The 22,444-nt window shown below is 40.9% G+C and overlaps 2 protein-coding genes across 4 annotated transcripts in view; one reads left to right on the forward strand and one right to left on the reverse strand.

Moving 5' to 3' along the window:
• The window catches only part of phka1a (phosphorylase kinase, alpha 1a (muscle)), a 42,786-nt gene extending 40,399 nt beyond the window's left edge, over positions 1 to 2,387 (forward strand). For all 3 annotated transcript variants that reach the window (XM_079258144.1, XM_079258145.1, XM_079258146.1), the window contains 2 exons: positions 788 to 988; positions 1,075 to 2,387. In XM_079258144.1, coding sequence (XP_079114270.1) covers positions 788 to 988; positions 1,075 to 1,248 — 375 coding nt within the window. In that variant the 3' untranslated portion in view covers positions 1,249 to 2,387. The remainder of the gene's footprint in view (positions 1 to 787; positions 989 to 1,074) is intronic.
• A 13,466-nt stretch (positions 2,388 to 15,853) lies between these two features.
• leap2 (liver-expressed antimicrobial peptide 2) lies at positions 15,854 to 17,148 on the reverse strand (the record flags this gene model as incomplete). Its single annotated transcript, XM_079257523.1, has 3 exons — positions 15,854 to 15,908; positions 16,545 to 16,732; positions 17,074 to 17,148. 3 exons carry the CDS (start codon positions 17,146 to 17,148, stop codon positions 15,854 to 15,856), a joined length of 318 nt encoding a protein of 105 aa, XP_079113649.1.
• Positions 17,149 to 22,444: the final 5,296 nt, after the last annotated feature.

A 22,444-nucleotide genomic window follows, 5' to 3' on the forward strand; every position in this document is an offset into this window, starting at 1 on the left:
TCAGAAAGAAGGGTCCATATTGGGTGGAAACATCATGAAAGCATCAATCCTTCCTGTCTTGTATCAATATTTCAGGCTGCTGGTGGTGTAATGGTGCAGGTGACATTTTTAAAGGCAAACTTTTGGCTCCTTCATACCAACATGGCATCATTTATTCACCACAACTTACCTGAGTATTGTTGCTCATGAGCACAGTGTAGCATCTTCTGATGGAAACTTCCAGCAGGATGATGCACCATGTCACAAAGCTCACATCATCTCCACCATGACGATGAGTTCACTGTCCTCCAACGGCCTCCACAGTCACCAGATCTACATCCAACAGAACAGCTTTGAGATGTGGTGGAGCGGGAGATTCTCATCATGGATGTGCAGCAACTGTGTGATGCTTCAAGTCAATATGGAGAAAATCTGATTAATGTTTCCAATATCTCGTTGAATAGAAGGTAAAAGGAGTCTAACAAAAAAATATAAATATAAAAATATAACATAAATATAAATAAAAAATAAATAGATCAAATAATAAAATAAAATAATAATAATAATATAATAAATAATAATAAAAAACATTTTTTTTCAAAATAAAAAATAATAAGATTAATAATAATAAAATAAGATAATAAAATATAAATTAAAAAAAATAGCATAAATATATAGATAAATGATAGTGTCCAGCGAGTGCATGTATTCCTTCTGAAAGAAGTTACCTGTTGAGGATAAAAGAAGCAGCTGCGGTGTTGCTATGGAGACCTGATTCATCCATCTTCATTTTTATCCCCACCTCTAGATGACTCCCGGAGAGATCAAGTTCTCCGTTCACGTGGAAACCGTTCTGAACCGAGTCCCTCAGCCTGAGTACCGGCAGCTGCTGGTGGAGGCCATCTTGGTGCTCACCATGCTGGCTGACGTGGAGATCCCAAGCATCGGCTCCATCATCCACGTGGAGAAGATCGTCCACCTGGCCAACGACATGTTCTACAAGGATCAGGTCAGCATCAGTACGCGCGAATCGAAATGCCAGCAGACATTTTAGCAACTAATTCAGGGAAATTTCCATCTTCCCGTCTCCTGCAGAAGGACCTGGGAGCCGAGGAGCACATCCTGGAGAAGGACCCGGCCACAGGAGTGTGCAGGCTGCTGTACGACAGCGCCCCCAGCGGCCGCTTCGGGAGCATGACCTACCTCACAAAGGCGGTGGCGGTGTACGTGCAGGACTTCCTGCCCAGCGGATCGTGCGCCGTGCAGTGAGATTTACATTTTCACCGTGTGCTTAACGCAGAGTGGCGTGTTGTTGGCATTGTCAGACTCTTAAGCTTTAACGACGCCAGCAGGTTTCGTTTTTTGTGTTTTGCGAGTTAGTTTCATACGCAGGTCCGCGATGCATCGTCCTCAGGGTCATGACCGTTAAGGGAGCCTCTTCATCCGAACAAAACGTCGCCTTTACTCCTCGTTTTGTCGACTTTATGTACATCTGAATGAAAACATCAAACAGGACACCAACTAAAAGTAACTAGTAGCTGCATGTTTGGGTCGTTTGGCCCGCTGCAGATTGAAACGGATTAGACTAAAAATAACAACCAGTGAATGTGTGTCGGCTAAGGCAGCATGGCTCACTGTGTCATTTATTTTTTAACCTGTGATTGGACAAGATGCTCCATAAGAGATTATCCCAAGACTGTTGACGTCTTCACCCCCTCCCCCTCGTCGTCCTTTTTTAGTTTTCCTCATAAAACCCGCCTTTCTGATGGCTGATTGATTAAAAGGATGTTTTTCTAACATATCTGATTGATCACCGTACATGTAGCTCAGTGCCAGCCTGATGTGCTTTAGCCTGAAATGTGTAAACTAAAGGATATATCTAAAAACATGATGATAATATATATGTGATCTATTTATTTGTTAGGTTTTAACTGAAGCTGAAAGAGCGGCGAAGTGGAAACGTCTGAACGATGACATTTATTGAACAATGTAATGTTGCACTTCAGCTGTATGTGTGCGGTTTTTTTAACATGCAAACGTAGCATTCTGAAATCACATGGTCATAAACCATCTCTTTTTCTGGTGCATTATTAGTTTTTATTGCATTAATCCATCAATAAGCTTCAGCATGAAGAGTTGTGGCAACGCTGTGAATCCAGGAACCTGAACGTGTTTTTCGCGACTTCGAACACATCTCATGCTGAAGTGTGAATAAAGGACGAACGAAGGTGAAGAACAAGATGACATCGGCCATTATGTGGGGTTTGAAACACTCCATGTGAGCTGCAAAGAGTCAGAAACGTCTGAATAAACTGCTTGTTGGCTGTAGAAACTAATTCTGTAAGAAAACAGTAAAAACCTGTTTGTCAATAAATGGATTTAGCCAGTTTATCTAAAGCTGAAAACTCCTGCATTGTTTAACGTATTTTTTAACAGTACACTGTTTGTCAAAACATTTTCTGTTTTATAATCTTAAAACTCTCATGACCTCCGGAATAAACTTTATATTGAAAGGTGTTTTGTTGGTTAAAGCTCAAGAAACTGGCGGCTTTCAGTCAGAAATGAGCTTTTGGTTTAATTAACATGGTTTGGATGGAAAAGTCCGGTGGGCGAGTCTTTCCGTCTCTGCAGTGGGAGAAAAGCGTTCAGATGGTTTAATGGAGACGTCCAGCAGATGGTGCGCCGCACATTCACAACACTTTCATGCAAACTGCTGTCTGGCTGCTGCAGCGGGACCAGGTGATGAAAAGGTGATGTTTGCATCCACAATATTCATTTGTTTCAGCTAAGTTTACATTTTTTTTAGTCTTTAATTTGTTTGCATTTGTTTCTTTATTTCTTTTTTTTCCGGTTTGATTCTAATGGAGACACATCTGTACAAACATGAGTAATTTATGATGACAGGAATTTCTTTTTGTTCTTTTGCCACCTGTCATATAAGTAAATATATTAAACAAAATAAAGGAAGACACAACATTAATATAAAAATGAATATGAAAACAGCCGTAGTGTTTTGGGAAACAATAATTTTTAGTAAAAAAAAAAAAAAAAAACCAACTTTATACATCTTGTATGAGGGACTTTGCATTGCTTTTTAATATGTGAATATTAATAAAAAAAAACATTTTCTACAAAAACTTTCAACAAGTTAAAAACGTTTCTTCCCATTTCTAGTAGATTTTATTTAATATAACATAAAAGGGCTGGTATGATTAAAAAAAAAAAAAAAAATCAATATTCAAACCTCAAATTCAAAGTATAAAAAAATCAATGCAATGATTTAATAAATATAATAATAGTTCAACTTAAACTCTTATTCTCAAACTGAGACATTTCATGGAAAATATAAGCTTCTTTAGAATCTGATGGCAGCAACTCAAAGCAGCAAAACGTGGCTGGGAAGCGAGGAGTCCAGTCAGTGGAGTTTCAGGAGAGGACTGGAGATATGAAAGAAGTTTGGAATATTTAGGAACGTGTCCTTTTGATTGACAGGTACCCGATCTCCCGCTTGAAGTCAGAAGAATGTAGAACCGTGGTTTTTAGCCGGTTAACGTGACTTACCTTTAGCCTGTTTATCTCCGTTAGATGGTTAGCTCTCAGCTACAGGAAACTCTGAGTTTGCTTGATGTCAATCATCCACCGTGACGCTCACAGCCTCCCTCTCAGCTCAACCTCTTTGCCCAGATTTGTATTTTCCGGGCGAGACGACACGCATGCTTCAATTCACCTCTTCAGAAACCTATGGGTGATGTCACAGAGTCTCCGCCCATTTTGTTATATACAATCTATGGAGAGGACTAAGGTCTGGTTCAGCACCCTGACTCTTCTCTAGTGAAGCCATGCTGCTGTGATGGATACAGGATGTGGTTCAGCATCGTCTTGCTGAAATCTGCAAGACTTTCCCTGAAAGAGGCGTCATCTGGATGGGAGCAGATGTTGCTGCTTTTGTGGAACAAGCTGGACGCCCCCTCCGCTTTTTAGCCTCCAGTTCAAATTTTGATTCATCTGACCACAGACCAATTCCCACTTCGCTTCGGATCCTTTTAGATCAGCTTTGGTCCCAGCATATAGCAGCGTTTCTGGATCCTGTTCACTTCCCTGCTGCTTTGCATGATGAAGTCTTCCATGCAGCAATTTCCAGTTGAAAACCATGTCTGTTTGTGACGCAGTGCTGCATCAGACCTGCGTCTGACCTGCGGAGTATCCAGTTTAAACCAGAATCCAGTTTCGACTTTTATTCCTGTGTCATGTACGCAAATATTCCTCCCGATTCTCTTCATCTTTTGATGACATACACAGTAGGTGGCGGGATATTCAGTCTTCCTAATTTACAGAGGATGAAGTTTGCACCACATATTTGAACCTCCGTCCATCTTTACATGTGAGAGGATCGTCTCCTAGTCCGAAACCCTCCTTTCATACCAAGTCGTGTTGCTCACCTGCTGCAGATGAACCCAATTGCTTCTCAAATTGTCGTTCAATTGTTTTAGATTTATGCCAAGTACATTTCTTGTGTTTTGTTGCAGCCGTTTACACACATACATAGCCTACACATGTGTGTACATTTGTTTAAGAAAAACAATAGAGACTGAAATACTCTTTAATAAACACACAATACATAGATAAGTATGAAAATATTTCATCTGAAAGACACGGTAATCTCTGTGATACTGAAAGTATTGACCCACATTGTATTAAATGTGCAGCTGGATGAGGACTGCATGACTAATTGTGACTCAAAGTTACTAAACCAAGTTGATTTCACCCATCTGAACATAAGTGACTCGAACGAGAGGCAGTGAAATATCAGCAGGACTCGTACGAGAGGCAGTGGAATATCAGCAGGACTCGTGCGAGAGGCAGTGAAATATCAGCAGGACTCGTACGAGAGGCAGTGAAATATCAGCAGGACTCGTACGAGAGGCAGTGAAATATCAGCAGGACTCGTGCGAGAGGCAGTGAAATATCAGCAGGACTCGTACGAGAGGCAGTGAAATATCAGCAGGACTCGTGCGAGAGGCAGTGAAATATCAGCAGGACTCGTGCGAGAGGCAGTGAAATATCAGCAGGACTCGTACGAGAGGCAGTGAAATATCAGCAGGACTCGTGCGAGAGGCAGTGAAATATCAGCAGGACTCATACGAGAGGCAGTGAAATATCAGCAGGACTCGTGCGAGAGGCAGTGAAATATCAGCAGGACTCGTACGAGAGGCAGTGAAATATCAGCAGGACTCGTGCGAGAGGCAGTGAAATATCAGCAGGACTCGTACGAGAGGCAGTGAAATATCAGCAGGACTCGTGCGAGAGGCAGTGAAATATCAGCAGGACTCGTGCGAGAGGCAGTGAAATATCAGCAGGACTCGTGCGAGAGGCAGTGAAATATCAGCAGGACTCGTGCGAGAGGCAGTGAAATATCAGCAGGACTCGTGCGAGAGGCAGTGAAATATCAGCAGGACTCGTACGAGAGGCAGTGAAATATCAGCAGGACTCGTGCGAGAGGCAGTGAAATATCAGCAGGACTCGTGCGAGAGGCAGTGAAATATCAGCAGGACTCGTGCGAGAGGCAGTGAAATATCAGCAGGACTCGTACGAGAGGCAGTAAAATATCAGCAGGACTCGTGCGAGAGGCAGTGAAATATCAGCAGGACTCGTACGAGAGGCAGTGAAATATCAGCAGGACTCGTGCGAGAGGCAGTGAAATATCAGCAGGACTCGTACGAGAGGCAGTGAAATATCAGCAGGACTCGTGCGAGAGGCAGTGAAATATCAGCAGGACTCGTGCGAGAGGCAGTGAAATATCAGCAGGACTCGTACGAGAGGCAGTGAAATATCAGCAGGACTCGTACGAGAGGCAGTGAAATATCAGCAGGACTCGTGCGAGAGGCAGTGAAATATCAGCAGGACTCGTGCGAGAGGCAGTGAAATATCAGCAGGACTCGTGCGAGAGGCAGTGAAATATCAGCAGGACTCGTGCGAGAGGCAGTGAAATATCAGCAGGACTCGTGCGAGAGGCAGTGAAATATCAGCAGGACTCGTGCGAGAGGCAGTGAAATATCAGCAGGACTCGTGCGAGAGGCAGTGAAATATCAGCAGGACTCGTACGAGAGGCAGTGAAATATCAGCAGGACTCGTACGAGAGGCAGTGAAATATCAGCAGGACTCGTGCGAGAGGCAGTGAAATATCAGCAGGACTCGTACGAGAGGCAGTGAAATATCAGCAGGACTCGTGCGAGAGGCAGTGAAATATCAGCAGGACTCGTGCGAGAGGCAGTGAAATATCAGCAGGACTCGTGCGAGAGGCAGTGAAATATCAGCAGGACTCGTGCGAGAGGCAGTGAAATATCAGCAGGACTCGTACGAGAGGCAGTGAAATATCAGCAGGACTCGTGCGAGAGGCAGTGAAATATCAGCAGGACTCGTGCGAGAGGCAGTGAAATATCAGCAGGACTCGTGCGAGAGGCAGTGAAATATCAGCAGGACTCGTACGAGAGGCAGTGAAATATCAGCAGGATCATGAACTCTGCTGCATTGAGGTTGGCAGCAGCTGTTTTCAGCTTCGCTCCAGAAGGATCCATGTGCTGCGTATGATTTTAAACAGCATATGGATGCATGCTGGAAGTTTGAACTGCGTAAAAGTTCAGACTCATGACAGGACAGGACTGCTTTCTAAACTATCTATATGCTAACTAAACTCTGTTTAGACTGTTACGCAACATTACCTAACTGTACGAGAAAAACGTTCCTATAAAACAAAGTGGTCTGCAGCTAACAGTAATTTATATTACTATAATACACTGCCAGAATATATGGTTCATATGTATGAGTGTAACGTTAGTTAGTTAGTTGGTTGGTTTTGTACAGCTGTAATTTATATTACTATAATACAATGCCAGAATATATGGTTCATATGTATGAGTCTAGTGTTAGTTAGTTAGTTAGTTGGTTAGTTTTGTACAGCTGTAATTTATATTACTATAATACAATGCCAGAATATATGGTTCATATGTATGAGTCTAGTGTTAGTTAGTTAGTTAGTTGGTTAGTTAGTTGGTTGGTTGGTTGGTTTTGTACAGCTGTAATTTATATTACTATAATACAATGCCAGAATATATGGTTCATATGTATGAGTGTAACGTTAGTTAGTCAGTTGGTTAGTTGGTTAGTTTTGTACAGCTGTAATTTATATTACTAGAATACACTGCTAGAAGATATGGTTCATACATATGAGCCGAACATACGTTTGTTTGTTTGTTTGTTTGTTTGTTCGTTCGTTCGTTCTGTATCAGTCACAATCAGCTTGTCCATTTCCAATAAAAAAACAATCAAGCAACAAAAACAAAATGGCCAGAAGCAAAGCTTGTCTACCTAATAATGTACACGTACAAGTAGAGTTACCTTAAAATATACAAAATACCAACAAAAACAAATGCACTACAAACTCAATGTGTGACATTTACAAAGCAAATAATTTATAAAGTTGCATATCTCTCAAAATTAAACTATTAAATCATCTTTTCAAATTGAAATAAAGAATTACAATTTTATACATCATTTCTGAGTTCATTCCACAGTTGAACACCTCCAAAAAGACAAACATCTTTGTTTCAGCCCTTTCCTAGATTTAGGAACAATAAATATACAACAGTCTCTGAAGTTATATTTAGTCTGTGAGGTAACTATAATCAGTAATCTGGAAGAAATATGAAGCAGCAATAGATTTCTAACCAAAATGCTGCGGAAATCAAACATTTAGCGAGATATGACAACTTGCATGTTAATGGTCCATCCTTCATGACTGAGAAGTCTGGAGCAGATTTTACATCTGAGGTTTTATTCAGAAATTTGTGCTTTTTTTTTTAAAGTCAATATTTTGGTTGATAATTTTATCTGAGTTAATCAACTGTCCAATATGCAGCACAAGATGGTGATAAGAGGCCATAACAGGCAGAGAAAATTAATTTCAGTTTAATATCTTGTGATATCAGCTGCTGGCATTAAAACAGTCACAAATCAGAAATATTGGACTTACAGTGTTTAGAGTTCAAAGTTTAGTCATGTTAGCAATACCAAAAATACATGACCTGTGAAAGGCAAACAGACAGACAGGGATAGACACGGACTGATGCCGTGCAGGGCTGATAATATTGATTTGTGACTATAACGCACATGCTCACACACACACACACAAAACACACCTGATGTCTGTGTGCTGAATAACCAGACGTTCCATCTAAAAACTGATGAAAATGTCTGAAATTGAAAACATACAAATAAGTTTGTTGCAGTCAGCAATACGTTAGCAGCAGAAGCCTATTTGGTGGATTTGTTAAGCAAAAACATATGCAGTGTGAAGTATAATCAGATGTGGGTAAGAACACAATGATCAATCACTCTGGTGCAGATAAAAGATGCTGACAAATGAATTTCTTTGAAACTACACACCTCTAGTAGAATGACCATCTCCTGTGTAAAACGGGATTTTTTTTTTTTATGCATCCATTTTCTTAACTGCTTGTTTCCAATGACGGGGTGCAGGAAAGCTGGAGCCTATCCCAGCAATCACTGGGCAAGAGGCAGGGTACACCCTGGACAGGTTGCCAGTTAATGTATTTATTTATTTATTTATCTTGGTGTTTTTGTTGATAAAAAGCAGGATTTCCAAAAGAAAATACATTTTAAAAATAAAATAAGTTATAATATCAACACTTACGCCTGCTTCTTGTAAGCATCCATTGCAGTTTGTGTTAAGTCAATAATAACCACCAGTTTCTGATGTTAACATTAGCTTGGGGTAATGCCAAGCTAACATGGGTATTAGCCTAAAGGAAAAAAGAAAACATTATTTAGTTTTTATTAATGCTACTAATATGAATACTCAATGAATAACTTGCATAAATCTAAGAGAAATGCTAAGCTAACATGAGTATTAGCCTATATTAAAAAAGAAAACAACATTAATTAGTTTTTATTAATACTACTAATATGAATACTTAATGAATGACTAGCATAAATCTAAGAGAAATGCTAAGCTAACATGAGTATTAGCCTAAATGAAAAAAGAAAACAACTTTAATTAGTTTTTATTAATGCTACTAGCATGAATACTTAATTAGTAACTAGCATAAATCTAAGAGGAATGCTAAGCTAGCATGAAAATTTGAAGCGGAAGTACACCCCTATGTTTTGCATAACTACAAGTATGGGTGCAGTGTGTGGGGTGGGTTCAAGGGGGATCAATGGGCAGAGAGTGGGCAGGTGGTAAATCCATAGGTAGAAATTGTTGACGATTATCGGCCAGTGGCAACAGCAGCAGCAAGGCTCTGCTGACACTGGAAGTACCACTGTACGTTGCCACTGCTCGACATTGTGAGCTTATCTCAGACATAGTTTAGTTTAGATTCTTCAGGGCTAAACGGTATCCACACCACCATGTTAAACGACCAACATATCACACAGAGAGGAGTTAAGCATTAAAGAACAATGTGTACTGAACAATGTGACTTCTGCCCTACTGGGAGAGAAAATAGCCAAATACAACATCAGGCCACAAGAGCACAAAGTTTACACAGTAAGATATGAAGCAACAGTACACACTGTTTAGAAAACAGAACTGGTATGACTGGTATTTGATTTAATGTGATAGTCTCTCTAGTTGAAGGCTGCAGTCACCCAGATTTTCCTCGTTCGACATGCTTGGGTGGGTCTCACACTACATCAGTGTATAAAGAGTCAGATGAGTCACCCGCGGGCGATGATCAGCTGTTGTTTAGACCTTGTTTGCTGTCTGTTTGCAGTCAAGTTCAATCAGCAGATAACAAAGAGATTAAATGATGCAGCAAAATTCCTCTGGATATCTTTTACATTAAGCTGGAAACACCTTTTGTTTAATTCTCCTATAAGCTGCAGCAAACTGAGGCTACAACTCTGACAGGCTCACTGGAATCGGACCATTAAAGGTGGAAAATGTTGTACAGTCTGATAAGTCTCCATTTCGTTCAGATGGTAAAAAAGCTTCAATCCATCTTGTCTTGCATTAATTGATGTAATGATGTAAGGGGGTGTTTTCTTGGCACAGTTTGGGCCCCTTAACAACATTAGCTTTCACCTACCAAGCCAATATTGAAGCTCTTGGGGCTGCGGCAGGACTCAAACCGCCAATCTTTAGGTCACAAGCAGAGGTGGCAATTCCTGGTCCAGAAAGCAAAAGTCCTGCCATGTTTTTGGATCTACCTGTACATTTAGAACAGGTGTTTTCACTAACAGGCTCGTTTACCTGGCAAATAAACTCTGCTCATTAAATTCAGCTCATTTGGTGACTGGTTGGAACAGCTACCGAACAGAACTTTTACTTTCTGGGCCAGGAATGGCCACCTCTGGTCACAAGACAACAGGCTCTACCACCTGAGCCACAACTACTACCCCTCAGTACCAGCTGAGTTTTCATTCACACTCTACAACGGGGGTGCCCAAGTCCGGTCCTGGAGATCTACCATCCTGCTGTTTTTAGGCGCAAGCCTTCTCCAACACACCTGAATCAAATAAGTGGCTCGTCAGCAGGCCTCTGCAGAGCTGAATGACATGCAGAAGAGGAATTCAGCTATTTGACTCAGCTGTGCTGGACAGGGTTGCATCTAAAGGTTGCAGGATGGTAGATCTCGAGGACTGGACTTGGGCACCCCTGCTCTACAACCAAACAGTATAATTGCTGACCATGGTCATATGCCCATCCCTGCATTGTCAACATCCTGCCTTGATCATCACATTTCCTTCTTAAAAGAAAGAAAAACTAACTAAACTGACTGAATTAATCAATAAATTAAGTAATAAGGAGGAAAAGAAGACAGTTTGACTGGAAAACAATGAGAAAAGTAACTTTTTCAGGGAACACACTCTCACCTCCTGAGATAATTGTGTTCTTTGTCTGAATACACGTCACATGAATTGACCCTGGGTAGCAGTGTCCCGTAAGAATGTTCGGAATTTAACAATCCACGTAGTTAAGATGCAGTTAAGATTTCTGTTCAAGGAATACGTTTAGTTTACTGGAAAGCAGGAAAGATAACACCTGCTTTGATGGTTAAACAAAAATGAGGAAATAATGAGGTCAAAGTTCAGTGGGAAGATAAAGTGGATCAGAGGTGCCCAAGTCCAGTCCTGCAGATGCACTATTCTGCAGCTTTTAGATGCACCACTTCTCCAACACACCTGATGGCGCGTTACCAGGCCTCTGCAGAGCGGAATGACGTGGATATGCGGGAGTTCAGCCATTCCATCGAGGTGTGTTGGAGAAGTAATGCATCTTAAAGCTGCAGGATGGTACCGCTAGAGGACTGGACTCGGGCAACCCCTGAACCAGTCCACTTTCCACTCTGCTTGTATTTTGGGTCTTCCTACAAAAGGTGGGGAAATTCTTTAAGGAGGGAGGGGAGAAGTTTTCAGCAGGACCATAATGGTTCACACATTTGACTCAGTTTACTGTTGTGAAAGACTGAACATTATAACAGCAGCTGTTTGACTTTTGAACAGAATAAAAAAAAAAAAAAGAGCGAGCGAGCTCTCCATGCTCTCTCATCATCATCCTGCAGCAGATGTTGCATATGAGTCACAGAAGCTTTATAGTGTTGAGTTAAGCCAAGCTGGAACCAATATGTCATGCACATTTATGAGCGCGACCAGAGATGTGCTGAGTCAGCAACTATTTATACACTGTGATTGTTTCCAGAACACTTTTTTTCTTTGTTGTTGCATCTCTAAATATTGCTGATGTTTGATTAAGACAGAAGCATAAAAACATATGTATAGTGGATAAAATCTGACCATGTTGAGCTGTTAAATGGTATTTTTGATGACTTTTGGGAGACTGGAGGGGTGGTGGTGGAGTACAACCTCAATTCAAAATAGGTTTAAATGATGTGAAAATTCACTCATTTGTTCATTTTCTTAACTGTGTAGTGTAATTCTGGGTCACGTCGGGGAAGCTGGCGCCCATCCCAGCAATCACTGGGAGAAAGACAGGGTACACCCTGGACTGGTCACCAGTCCATCGCAGGGCCTGATGTGAAAATTAAAACAAAACACAATCATTTCATTGACTATTTCATTGACTATGAGACATAAACACAATCAAAATGTTGAAAGTGAGACATTTTACTATTTAATGAATAACACTGACTTATCTTTAGCTGGGGGGTGGCAGTGGCTCAGGTGGTAGAGCTGCTTGTCTTGTGACCTGATGGTCAGTGGTTTGAGTCCTGCTCCCCTACACTGCTGTGTTCCTGAGGAGGTTGGTTCTCTGAGGTCCAAAGCCTGAGTAAATGCAGAGGGTTGCATTAGGAATGGTATATAACATGCCAATTCACTAGAGCAAACATCCACTGTGGTGACAAGCTGAAACAGAACAACTGACTTATATGTAGCTTGCTGGGAGCAGTAAAGCTAAGGCAGTTTGCCTGTTTATCACCACATAACATCCTCTCTTTTGTTTTAGCAGCAGCCTGTAATACAACTGGGGTCTTCAGAGATGGTTATCAGACTTTTGGGGAAAGTAATGATGTCCTGTTATTGCTTGACAGGCTTCTGCCTGCTCAGCAGTTCTGGATCCTTTTCATGTTTTGCTTTCCATGATCAACCAAGTGTAGGAGCTGCTCCTCTAGACTCTTTTTCTGTTGACCCGCATGTTGCTTCTCACTTCCTCACTCAGTTACACGTAGCAATGATATAACCAGAAAACCAACCATAAGTTACTTTGTGCTGCAAATGAAACTGCAAAACGACCCCAGGTTAGCAAATCCATCAATGTCAGCACAAAGGGTTATGAAAGTTTTAAAAAAAAAACAAAAAACAAAACACATGTACATGGCTTCATACTTGCACACGAAAAAATGGCAAAATGTCTGTCAAATCAACTCCATTTTTATTTGTAAAGTGCTTTTCATATGAAAATTGTAGACATACTTTGGTTTATAACTTATTTCTCCTCCTGAAAATGTATACAAAGATGGTGCTCAGATAAAAAGCCTGCATGAGCAATGAGCTTGAAGAAATCCCACATGTAGTTGTACTGAATAAAATTGGCGACTTGGTGAAGCTCAAACTGAGCATCAAAATGTGAAATAAAGATGATTTAAGTGACTTTAACCATGGTGTTTCTGTTGGTCTGAGTTTAATAGAAACTGCTGATCTACTGTGATTTTCATAGACAACCATCTCTAGAGTTTACAGAGAAAATATCCTGAGAGCAGCAGTTGTCTGGACCAAAATGCCTTGTCAGATGTACGCAAAATACATTCTCTGAAAACAAAACACCTTGAAGCAGATGGTCCACAGCAGCAGAAGAACACACCGGGCGCCACTCCTGTCAGCTAAGAACAGGAAACTGAGGCTACAATTCCCACACACTCACCAGAACTGGACAATACAAGATGGGAAAATGTTGTCTGGTCTGATTTCAGCTCCACATTCTGATGGGAGGATCAGATTTTGGTGGAAACATCATGAAAGCATGAATCCATCTGGTCTCAGATCAACGCTTCAGGCTGCTGCCAGTAAAATGGTGGGGATGTTTTCTTTGCCAACTTTTTCCTCTTTACCACGAACTGAGCAACATTTTAGTACAACAGCCAGCCTGAGTGTTGTTGCTGACCATGTCTATCTCTTTATAAGCACAGTGTAGCATCTTCTAATGGAAACTTCCAGCAGGATGATGCACCATGTCACAAAGCTCACATCATCTCCACCATGACGATGGGTTCACTGTCCTCCAACGGCCTCCACAGTCACCAGATCTACATCCAACAGAACAGCTTTGAGATGTGGTGGAACGGGAGATTCTCATCATGGATGTGCAGCAACTGTGTGATACTTCATGTCAACATGAAGCAAAACCTCTGAGGAATGTTTCCAATATCTTGTTGAATCTATGTCATTATGGATTAAGGCAAAGGGATCCAACCCAGTAGCTACTATCAATGTGGACCTAATAAAGTAGCCAATGAGTGTATGGTTTCTGCTGAAACCCAAATGTATGACTTAAATTTTGCCCATAAACCTTATTGTCCCCCCCAAAAAACTAAAAAATCTTGCTTTGCAGAGGAAACTATGTCGTAGCTACGCGAAGCCAATGAGGACAAACATAAAGACAACAAAACAAACTGCTGTTGGGCCATGTGATGTGTTAAATTATAGGAAATTCAGGTTTAAACAACTGAGCCATAAAACTCAAATTAACAACACACGCGTTGACTTGTAGTTAAAGTTGAATGCACATAATTTGTTCAGTGATATTTGTTCAAAACCAAAATATCTCAACTACTTTAGCAATTTATTTAGGCCTGTACAGAAACGTTACCCTATTTGGGTTCATATGATATAAAAGAGAAAGCAGTGAGTTGTGAAAAATCTAAATAAATATCCTTGTTGATCCTTTTTGTCATTTTTATGATATTCACCTTTTATAAGTCCAACTGAAGTGAAAATGATGGTGCACAATGATGAAAGGAACAACAACCAGACTGGATTTCATAATCAAAAGCAACACTGATATGACATTACCAGAATAAAGATTAAATCTACTGACACAATGAATTCTTGTTTTCCAACACTTTATTTCTACTTTTCCTTCAGTCCTCTATGTGAAGGTAACACAGTACAGTAAACAGTACACAGTACAAAGATAATTTGGGTTTAAAAGTGCAATCCTACTCAAACGTTTCTTCGACACGCCGAGTGTACAAAATATCAGTAAACACCTGCCGCGTGTGTGAAGTAAACTGCAGGTGAGTCAAAGCGGATTCGTAAAAATTTAAGGAAATAATATGTGCAAATATTGAAGCTGTGCAGCTTTACGTTTAAAATCTGTCCGTCATTTCCCACTTAGTTCATGTGGAAAAGCTGACCAACTGAAGGTGATCTATTATTCTCAACCAAACAAAAAGGAATTTGACGAGAGATGGGGAATAAAATAAAAGAAACAAACGAGAACTTTCTTTTTTTTAAGTCCAAACAAAAGATAAAATAAATAATCTGAGAAATATGTTAGCAGTTTGTTGGAAATATGTGTATTTTATATATATATATTTAGAGTTGAACTCTCAAAAGTATGGACCTAAATGATATTTTTTAAATGCACAACTCAAAATTTACCTCTAGCTGTATTTATAAATGGCTGCTCAGATTTTAAAAGTCTGTTTCTGGGTCTGGAAGAACATTACAGCTTCAGGGTTTTGTAAAATCTCCCGATTACATTTCTACAAGTTACGTTCAAGAGAGAGAATTATTTCCACCAGCACTGTCAGTGAATTCTTGAGACTTTCTACTGTGACACCACAGTTGCGTGATAAGTTATCAAGGCCAATGGAAGATAAAAATGTGGAACAATATAAAGGTCAAGCGCTCTAAAATGGTTCAAACTCCTGCTCCGTGCTGCTTCTATCACTCTATTAATTCTCATATCAGTAAAGCTGGATGCTCGATAAAACCTTGCGAGCTATTTGAACATCAGACTCCATTACGTTGTTTGTGGAGTTAAGTTCAAGGTTGCAGTAACTTGCAATACTCATAATCTGAGATTTAAAAAAATGCTTCTTTTGTTTAAAATTTGCATTCTTATTGAGGACCAGAGCTAATATTTTTACTTCTTTTCTGCCAAAATGCAACCATCTAACTGTAGTTGACTTAACATCAAACTGTAAAAGTTTATGTTAGAAGGGCAGATATATCGATAATCATAAATACGAATCTTAATTAAAAAAAAAAAAGTACAAAAAAACCCAAAACAAAATAGGATAAATTGTGGGAAAATTCACGACTCAGTAATCAGAACCCATCGGGATTATGGCTGTAGATGCGTAAACACACTGGTCGCGTCCTTGGATGTTTAATACTTCGCAGGTTCTGATGAGGATCCTTGATTTGTTGAGCAGTGTCCGGCCCTAAAAACAACACACACAAACATACAAATTTTTAATTTCATCCAAAACTTTTACTTAAATTTGTACAATCTTCAGCTTTTTTTTCTTTTGCACCGAAGCATAATGTTCGGTAAGAAGTTCGGCAGCAGAAAGGAACACAATCTATTGTGAAATATTCAGGTATATTTTCAAAGCAAATACTGCGAATTGACATACAAAAGGCTAAAAAGCATCAGTTTGATCAGAATAATGTGTCTGCCAGCCTTGGGTCCAAACCAAATCACTTACAACAGCCACTACATGAAGATAAATGTTCGCTAACAAAATTTAGCTAGCTAGTAAATGTCACTGCTATGCTTACTACTTAGCTAGCTGGCGGCGTCCCATCTGTTTAATTTCACTTAACAACTTAAGCTTGACTCTTTCAAAGTCTTCATCTTTGGTTATTTGCCTCATGGTGACATTTTTGACCCAAAAACAGTCACATTTAGATCTGACATGCTATCATTTACATCCTGTAGCTTGTCAGGATATCTTAAAGCTAATTAGTTTTTATTTATTCGGTTTTTCCTTCTACTTTTCCTCTCCTACTTTTAATAAGGGTTGCTGAATCTGTCATTTTCCTTCCACTTTGGATTTTGTTTCCAGCACAGTTACCTGCAGAGTCCTGTGGAGCATTCAAAGTGGTTTTGGCAGAAAGCTCCAGATGGTTTGCTGCTCATGATCCTCCACAGTGGGGTCATCCGAACCACCCTTCGCAGTGTGTGCATGGTGTGTTCCCCCATTGAATCTTTAGTCTGGTCAGAACTGGACTGGGCCTGTGGCGGCAACGGACCAGCACAAACCTGGTGAACACAAAAAGGAACATAAGCATGTGTGGATACAAAACCAAACGGAATAAGAACAACACATAAGATTGCTATTGATTGATGCTAGATGAACTAAAGCAGCAGGATTAATGAAGAAGATGAGGATTATTTCATCCTAATGTTTCTGTAAATAATGCAAAAAACAGTTCAGAGAACAATCTGCTTGTTTTATCTGTTTCTTCGAATGTTCAAGTAACCCAACTTCTCTCTGAATTGTATGTTTTTTGCATTAAAAAAAGGGTTTTTGTCATAATATATTCCTCAGTTTAATAGCTGAGCTATAATTGAACAAATTAGGTTAAAAAAAAGTGACTCACCTGTTGAGCCAGCATTACCAGCACAATGCATATCGCCACTGCTGCTTTCCGTTGGGTGAAAACGTACTTCTGCATCTTTTACTGCTCTCCAGTACAAATAGTCGATTAATTCTATTTCGTCTTTAATTCTCTCTTGATAACCTGAGAAGTTGGCCTGGACCAGACGACTTCTACGTTCTCCAGCAGTCTGTGGATCTCTCAACCAGCTGTCCACTGAGTCCGCGTGGAGCTCGTGTGAAGTTCACTGAGACCTTCTATTAGTTGCAGATTTAATTACCTGACTAAGCTAACTGAAGAAGGCTGGTCGCTCCTTTATATAGTCAGGCTGTGATCCCAGGAGAGGGAAAGCACGAGGGAGGGACAGAGTCACAGTCCATGCTCTGTACTACCCCACCCCCAACGCTGACTTCATCTTTATCTCTTATTCAACCAAAATGAGATGTGATGTGTCTGCAAAACTCTGTCATTTCAACAAGTCAGGACTTTAACACCTTCACGCCTGAATTAATTTACAATTATATAAGAACAAAATAAATACAAAAAAAAGTCTGTAAAGTACTGGAATACGTGATACTCCAGTTAAATATTAAATGAATAAAACAACGGTGAGCAAATAGAAGAATTTGGTTTGATTTAAAAAAATAAAAACTCTCTTAGTGGTTCATGACAAATTTCTCCAGGCATGAAGGGGTTAAACACCTTGACGAGTCTTCTTTTTCTGTGGCACATACTTTCTTTAATCATCACAACATAAGGTGGACTTGGCGAGCCACACGTGACGCCAAAACAGAAAGGTACAAGGACACGGGTCAGAGGGCAAAGATCTCCCTCGACGTGCTGTAGACCAACGTGTTTCTCACTGCTTTAAATATGACAAAAGCTTCGGCTTAGGTATCACATCCATGCAGCTTTGCAGTTTTACATATCATAGCTTAATGAGCACATAAGGAGTGTTTTTATCTCTGCCTTGACACTGTACATGTGAACTTGCCATGACTCTGGTGTGTTTTCATATGTGTGCTGAGTCACTGGAAATTAGACTAATTTAGGCTCATTAATGTTTGTTTTTGGTTGCGTGAAGTTTCCAATGTTCATCAAAGATCTGTGGGAAGCAGGAAAAGCAGTAATGAGAGGGAAAATAATATCCTTCTCTTCCCATAAGAAAAAGAAGGAAACTTTGAGAACATCAGAATTAGAACTCAGAATTAAATCACTAGAGGAAGCTTACCATGTCTCCCCAGAAGAACACACACTGAATGGTATAAGAAAAGCCAAATTAGAACTTAATGAAATAATAGATAAAAAAAAACACAATTCATGGTGCAAAGACTTCGATTGGACAATTTTGAACATGGTAACAAATCTGGAAAGTTCCTGGCTAACCAACCAAAGGCAAATAAGGAGAAAACAACTATTTCCTCTATAAAAGATTCAGAAGGAAATATCAGCCATGATCCTGACATGATAAATAATACTTTCAAAGAATTTTACAAAGCATTATATTCATCACAAATAAATCCAACAGATGAGAATATTAACCAATTTCTTAGCAGCATCAATCTTCCTAAAATAAATCAGGAAAATAAAATGGCTCTAGATTCACCTATTTCAGTTCATGAGCTCCATGAAGCTCTGCATTGTATGCCACATAATAAAGCACCAGGTCCAGATGGTTATCCAGCTGAATTCTACAAAGAATTCTGGACCACACTGGCTCCAACCTTTTACAGCATGGTATTAGAAATAAAGGAAAAGCAAAAAATACCCTCCAATATGAACTTGGCGAATATTTCAGTCGTATTAAAACCAGGAAAGGACCCTACACTCCCATCCAGTTATCGTCCAATTTCATTAATAAACGTAGATCTCAAAATAATCAGCAAAGCTCTAGCCAGAAGGATAGAGAAAATAACCCCTTCCATTATTCACCCTGATCAAACAGGCTTTATAAAAGGTAGACATTCCTACACTAACATGCGCAGATTAATTAACATAATAGATTATTCAACTCTACACAATCTGAAGTCCACAGTTATATCTTTAGATGCAGAAAAAGCATTTGACCGTGTAAACTGGAAATTTTTATTTGCAACTTTAAAAGAATTTGGGTTTGGGTCATTTATTGATTGGATAAAAATATTATACAACAACCCAAATGCATGTGTGAAGACTAATGACAAAACTTCTCCAAACTTCTGCTTACAGAGAGGCACCAGACAGGGCTGCCCACTTTCTCCATCACTCTTTGCCATTTTTATTGAACCTCTGGCAGCTGCCATAAGACAAAACCCAGAAATCAAAGGAATTCAAGCTAAAGATATTGAACATAAAATTAGTCTTTACGCAGATGACATTTTACTTTTCCTTAACAACTCACAAACAACACTTTCTCAAACAATCACACTAAAAATACATTCTCTTCAATATCAGACTATTCTATTAACTGGTTAAAGACTACAGCAATGCCCATTAACTGTGACTTTAAAAACATATCTAACACCACTATACAGTCGGGAAATATTAGTTATTTAGGTATAATAATCTCTCCCAGACTAACCGAACTAATAAAGTTAAATCATGATCAGCTAATAAAAACAGTGGAGGATGACCTCTCAAGGTGGAACCGCTTGCCCATATCACTTATGGGGAGGGTTTCCACTGTTAAAATGATGGTTTTACCAAAGGTTAATTACCTTTTCTCAATGGTTCCCATCAGACCATCCTCCACTTGGTTTACTTGACTCCCACATATCCAGATTTCTCTGGAAAAACAAGCCATCCCGCATTAGTCTAAAAACTTTACAACAGACCAAAGACAGAGGTGGGTTGGACCTGCCAAATTTTAATCAATATTTCTTATGTAATAGGCTGCAATGCATCTCCAAGTGGCTTAATCCAAGTTCTTTGGATGAGCCATGGCTGGATGTTGAGCAAGCATTGTGTGAGGATTTAGTCATCTCTGATTTACCATTCATCAGCTCAACTGTCAAGTCATATAAGTGTTTTAAAAGCATTAACATCAGCTCCAGTTTAACGGCTTGGTGGGAATTCCTGAAAGTAACCAAGTCTGCGCTTATTCCATGTAAGCTCACACCCATCTGGAACAATCCCGACTTCCTGCAAAACAGAAGGATGATAAACTTCCCTCAGTGGAAGAATAAAGGAGTAAAGCAGTTAGAACATATAGTAGAAAATGGAAACTTTCTGCCATTTGATGCAATTTCTTCACGGTATGAATTCAGCAGCACCAAATTCTTAGAATACCACCAACTTAAATCTATTATAAGTAAGAAATACACCACTGATCAACAAACTTACAGTTACCCATAAGGGTTGCAGAATTCTTAAATCTTAAGGCCCTGAAGCTACTATCCAAAATATACAGATTACTATTGAAGTTAGAAGATTCCATCTCTCTCCCAACTTCTAAATGGGAAGCAGACTTATCCAGCAACTTCAATCAAAATGAATGGTTACAAATCTGCTCAAACACATTCAAAATGACTAAGAATTCAAACATGCAATTAATACAATTCAAAATTCTACACAGAACTCATTATACGGGACACAGGATGTTCAAGATGGGTCTGTTACACTCACTTATCTGTTCACACTGTACTGACAACATGATTGACAGCTACTACCATGCCTTATGGTCTTGTCCACCTGTCCAGAGATTCTGGCTCCAGGTATGTAAAGATCTGTCAGACTGGTTTAAATGTAATATCCCTGCAAACCCCAAACTGTGCCTATTGAGTCACTTAGGTGAAAATAACATTGGGTTTAATTTAGCAAAACCAATCCTCAGCAGCCTGTGCATTGCAAAGAAAACTATCCTTGTGAACTGGAAAAGCAAACAGAATCTGTGTATCCAGCAGTTTAGAATGGGTGTGTATGTGTATAGATGTATGTGTGGGTCTGTGTGTGTGTATGTGTGTAGATGTGCGGGTATACCAGGCTGATGGTGAGGGGGTGTGAATGTATTGGTGTGTAGAGGAGGAGGGAATGCAACGTGTCTCTGGTGCCTTCTGGGGCCGGTGGCGGCTCCTTTATTGGGGTTGCTGAGGGCCCTGGTTGTTGGGGCAGCTGCCCTTGGCCTGTCCTGGCCTTCGGGGGCCCCGGGAATGGGGGACGTGCCTCGTACCGCAGGTGGCTCATCTTCTTGAGGGAGGCGCGCTTCCCTCGGGACCTAAATCCCCGGACCCCCCTCCTTCCCTTCTTCCACCACACACAGGCAGGGCGTTGGGAGGTGGACACGTTGATCTGGATGGTGAGAGAGGCCATCAAGGTGGTTTCGATCGCTGCACCCAGCATCGGTTCACCCCCCAGTTTTAATTACACTTAGTCAACATAAGACAAAAAAAAAACACTGTCAACACATGGACATATTTTGGGGGGCGGGCCATGCAGTGTGCGGTGGGCGGGGCTGCTTTGGTGGTCCCGCTCCCAACATGATGTGGTTACTTCTTCCTAATTTTAATTGCAAACAACACACACTTCACAATCATTCATAAGCTGGGAGGGAGGGGGTGACATTGGGGTCCTGCCACGCCCCTATTTCCGGGGCTGTGCCGGAGGAGTTTGGGCGGGGGAGTGGTGCTGTTCAGGCGGCCTGGGTCTGGGCTGGCCTGGCAGGGGTGGGACTGCTGCTGGCCCTGGGTGGTGCTGGATCAGCTGTATGTGTGAAGTGGTGGGGGGGTGTTGACAGGGGTGGGGGGTAGTTGTGGGGCCCTGATTGGGGCCCTCCTATCCCCTGCTCCCCCGGGGGTATCTCACAGGGGACACGTTGGGAAAGAAAGGTGAGGGCGTGCATGAGCCAATGGATGAAGTGGTGAATGAATGTTAGAGTAGAGGGGGGGGATCAGGGTGAAAGAATTTAGGAAAGTGGGTGGCCGCTGGGATAGGAGGAAAGGGGGGTGTATGCAGATGGGTGGGGGTGTGTATGTGGGGTTATGTTGGTGGTGCGGGGGAGTGATGGGGTGGGTGTACAATGAGGAGTGTGAATGTGGATAGAGGGGTGTAGGGAGGTGTGTGTGTGTGTGTAGAGTGGGGTGTGTGTGTATGGAAGAATGGGTGATTATAGAGGGAGCAGGGATGTGTGTGTGAGTATAAAGAACGGGGGTAGGAGAGTGTGAGTTTGAGGGTGTGTAAGAGAATGGGTGGATAGGGTGTGTTTAAGGAGGAAGTGTGGATGCATGTGTGTGTGTGTGGGGGGGGGGGGTTTGCATGTGTGTGTGTGGGGGGGGGGGTGCATGTGTGTGTGTGTGTGCATATGTGTGTACGTATGTGCGTGTGTGTGCGTGTGTGTGTGTGTGTGTGTGTGTGTGTGTGTGTGTGTGTGTGTGTGTGTGTGTGCGCGCGCGCGTGCATG

The sequence above is a fragment of the Telmatherina bonti genome (assembly GCF_933228915.1).
Source record: "Telmatherina bonti genome assembly, chromosome: 18".
NCBI classification, from domain to species: domain Eukaryota; kingdom Metazoa; phylum Chordata; class Actinopteri; order Atheriniformes; family Telmatherinidae; genus Telmatherina; species Telmatherina bonti.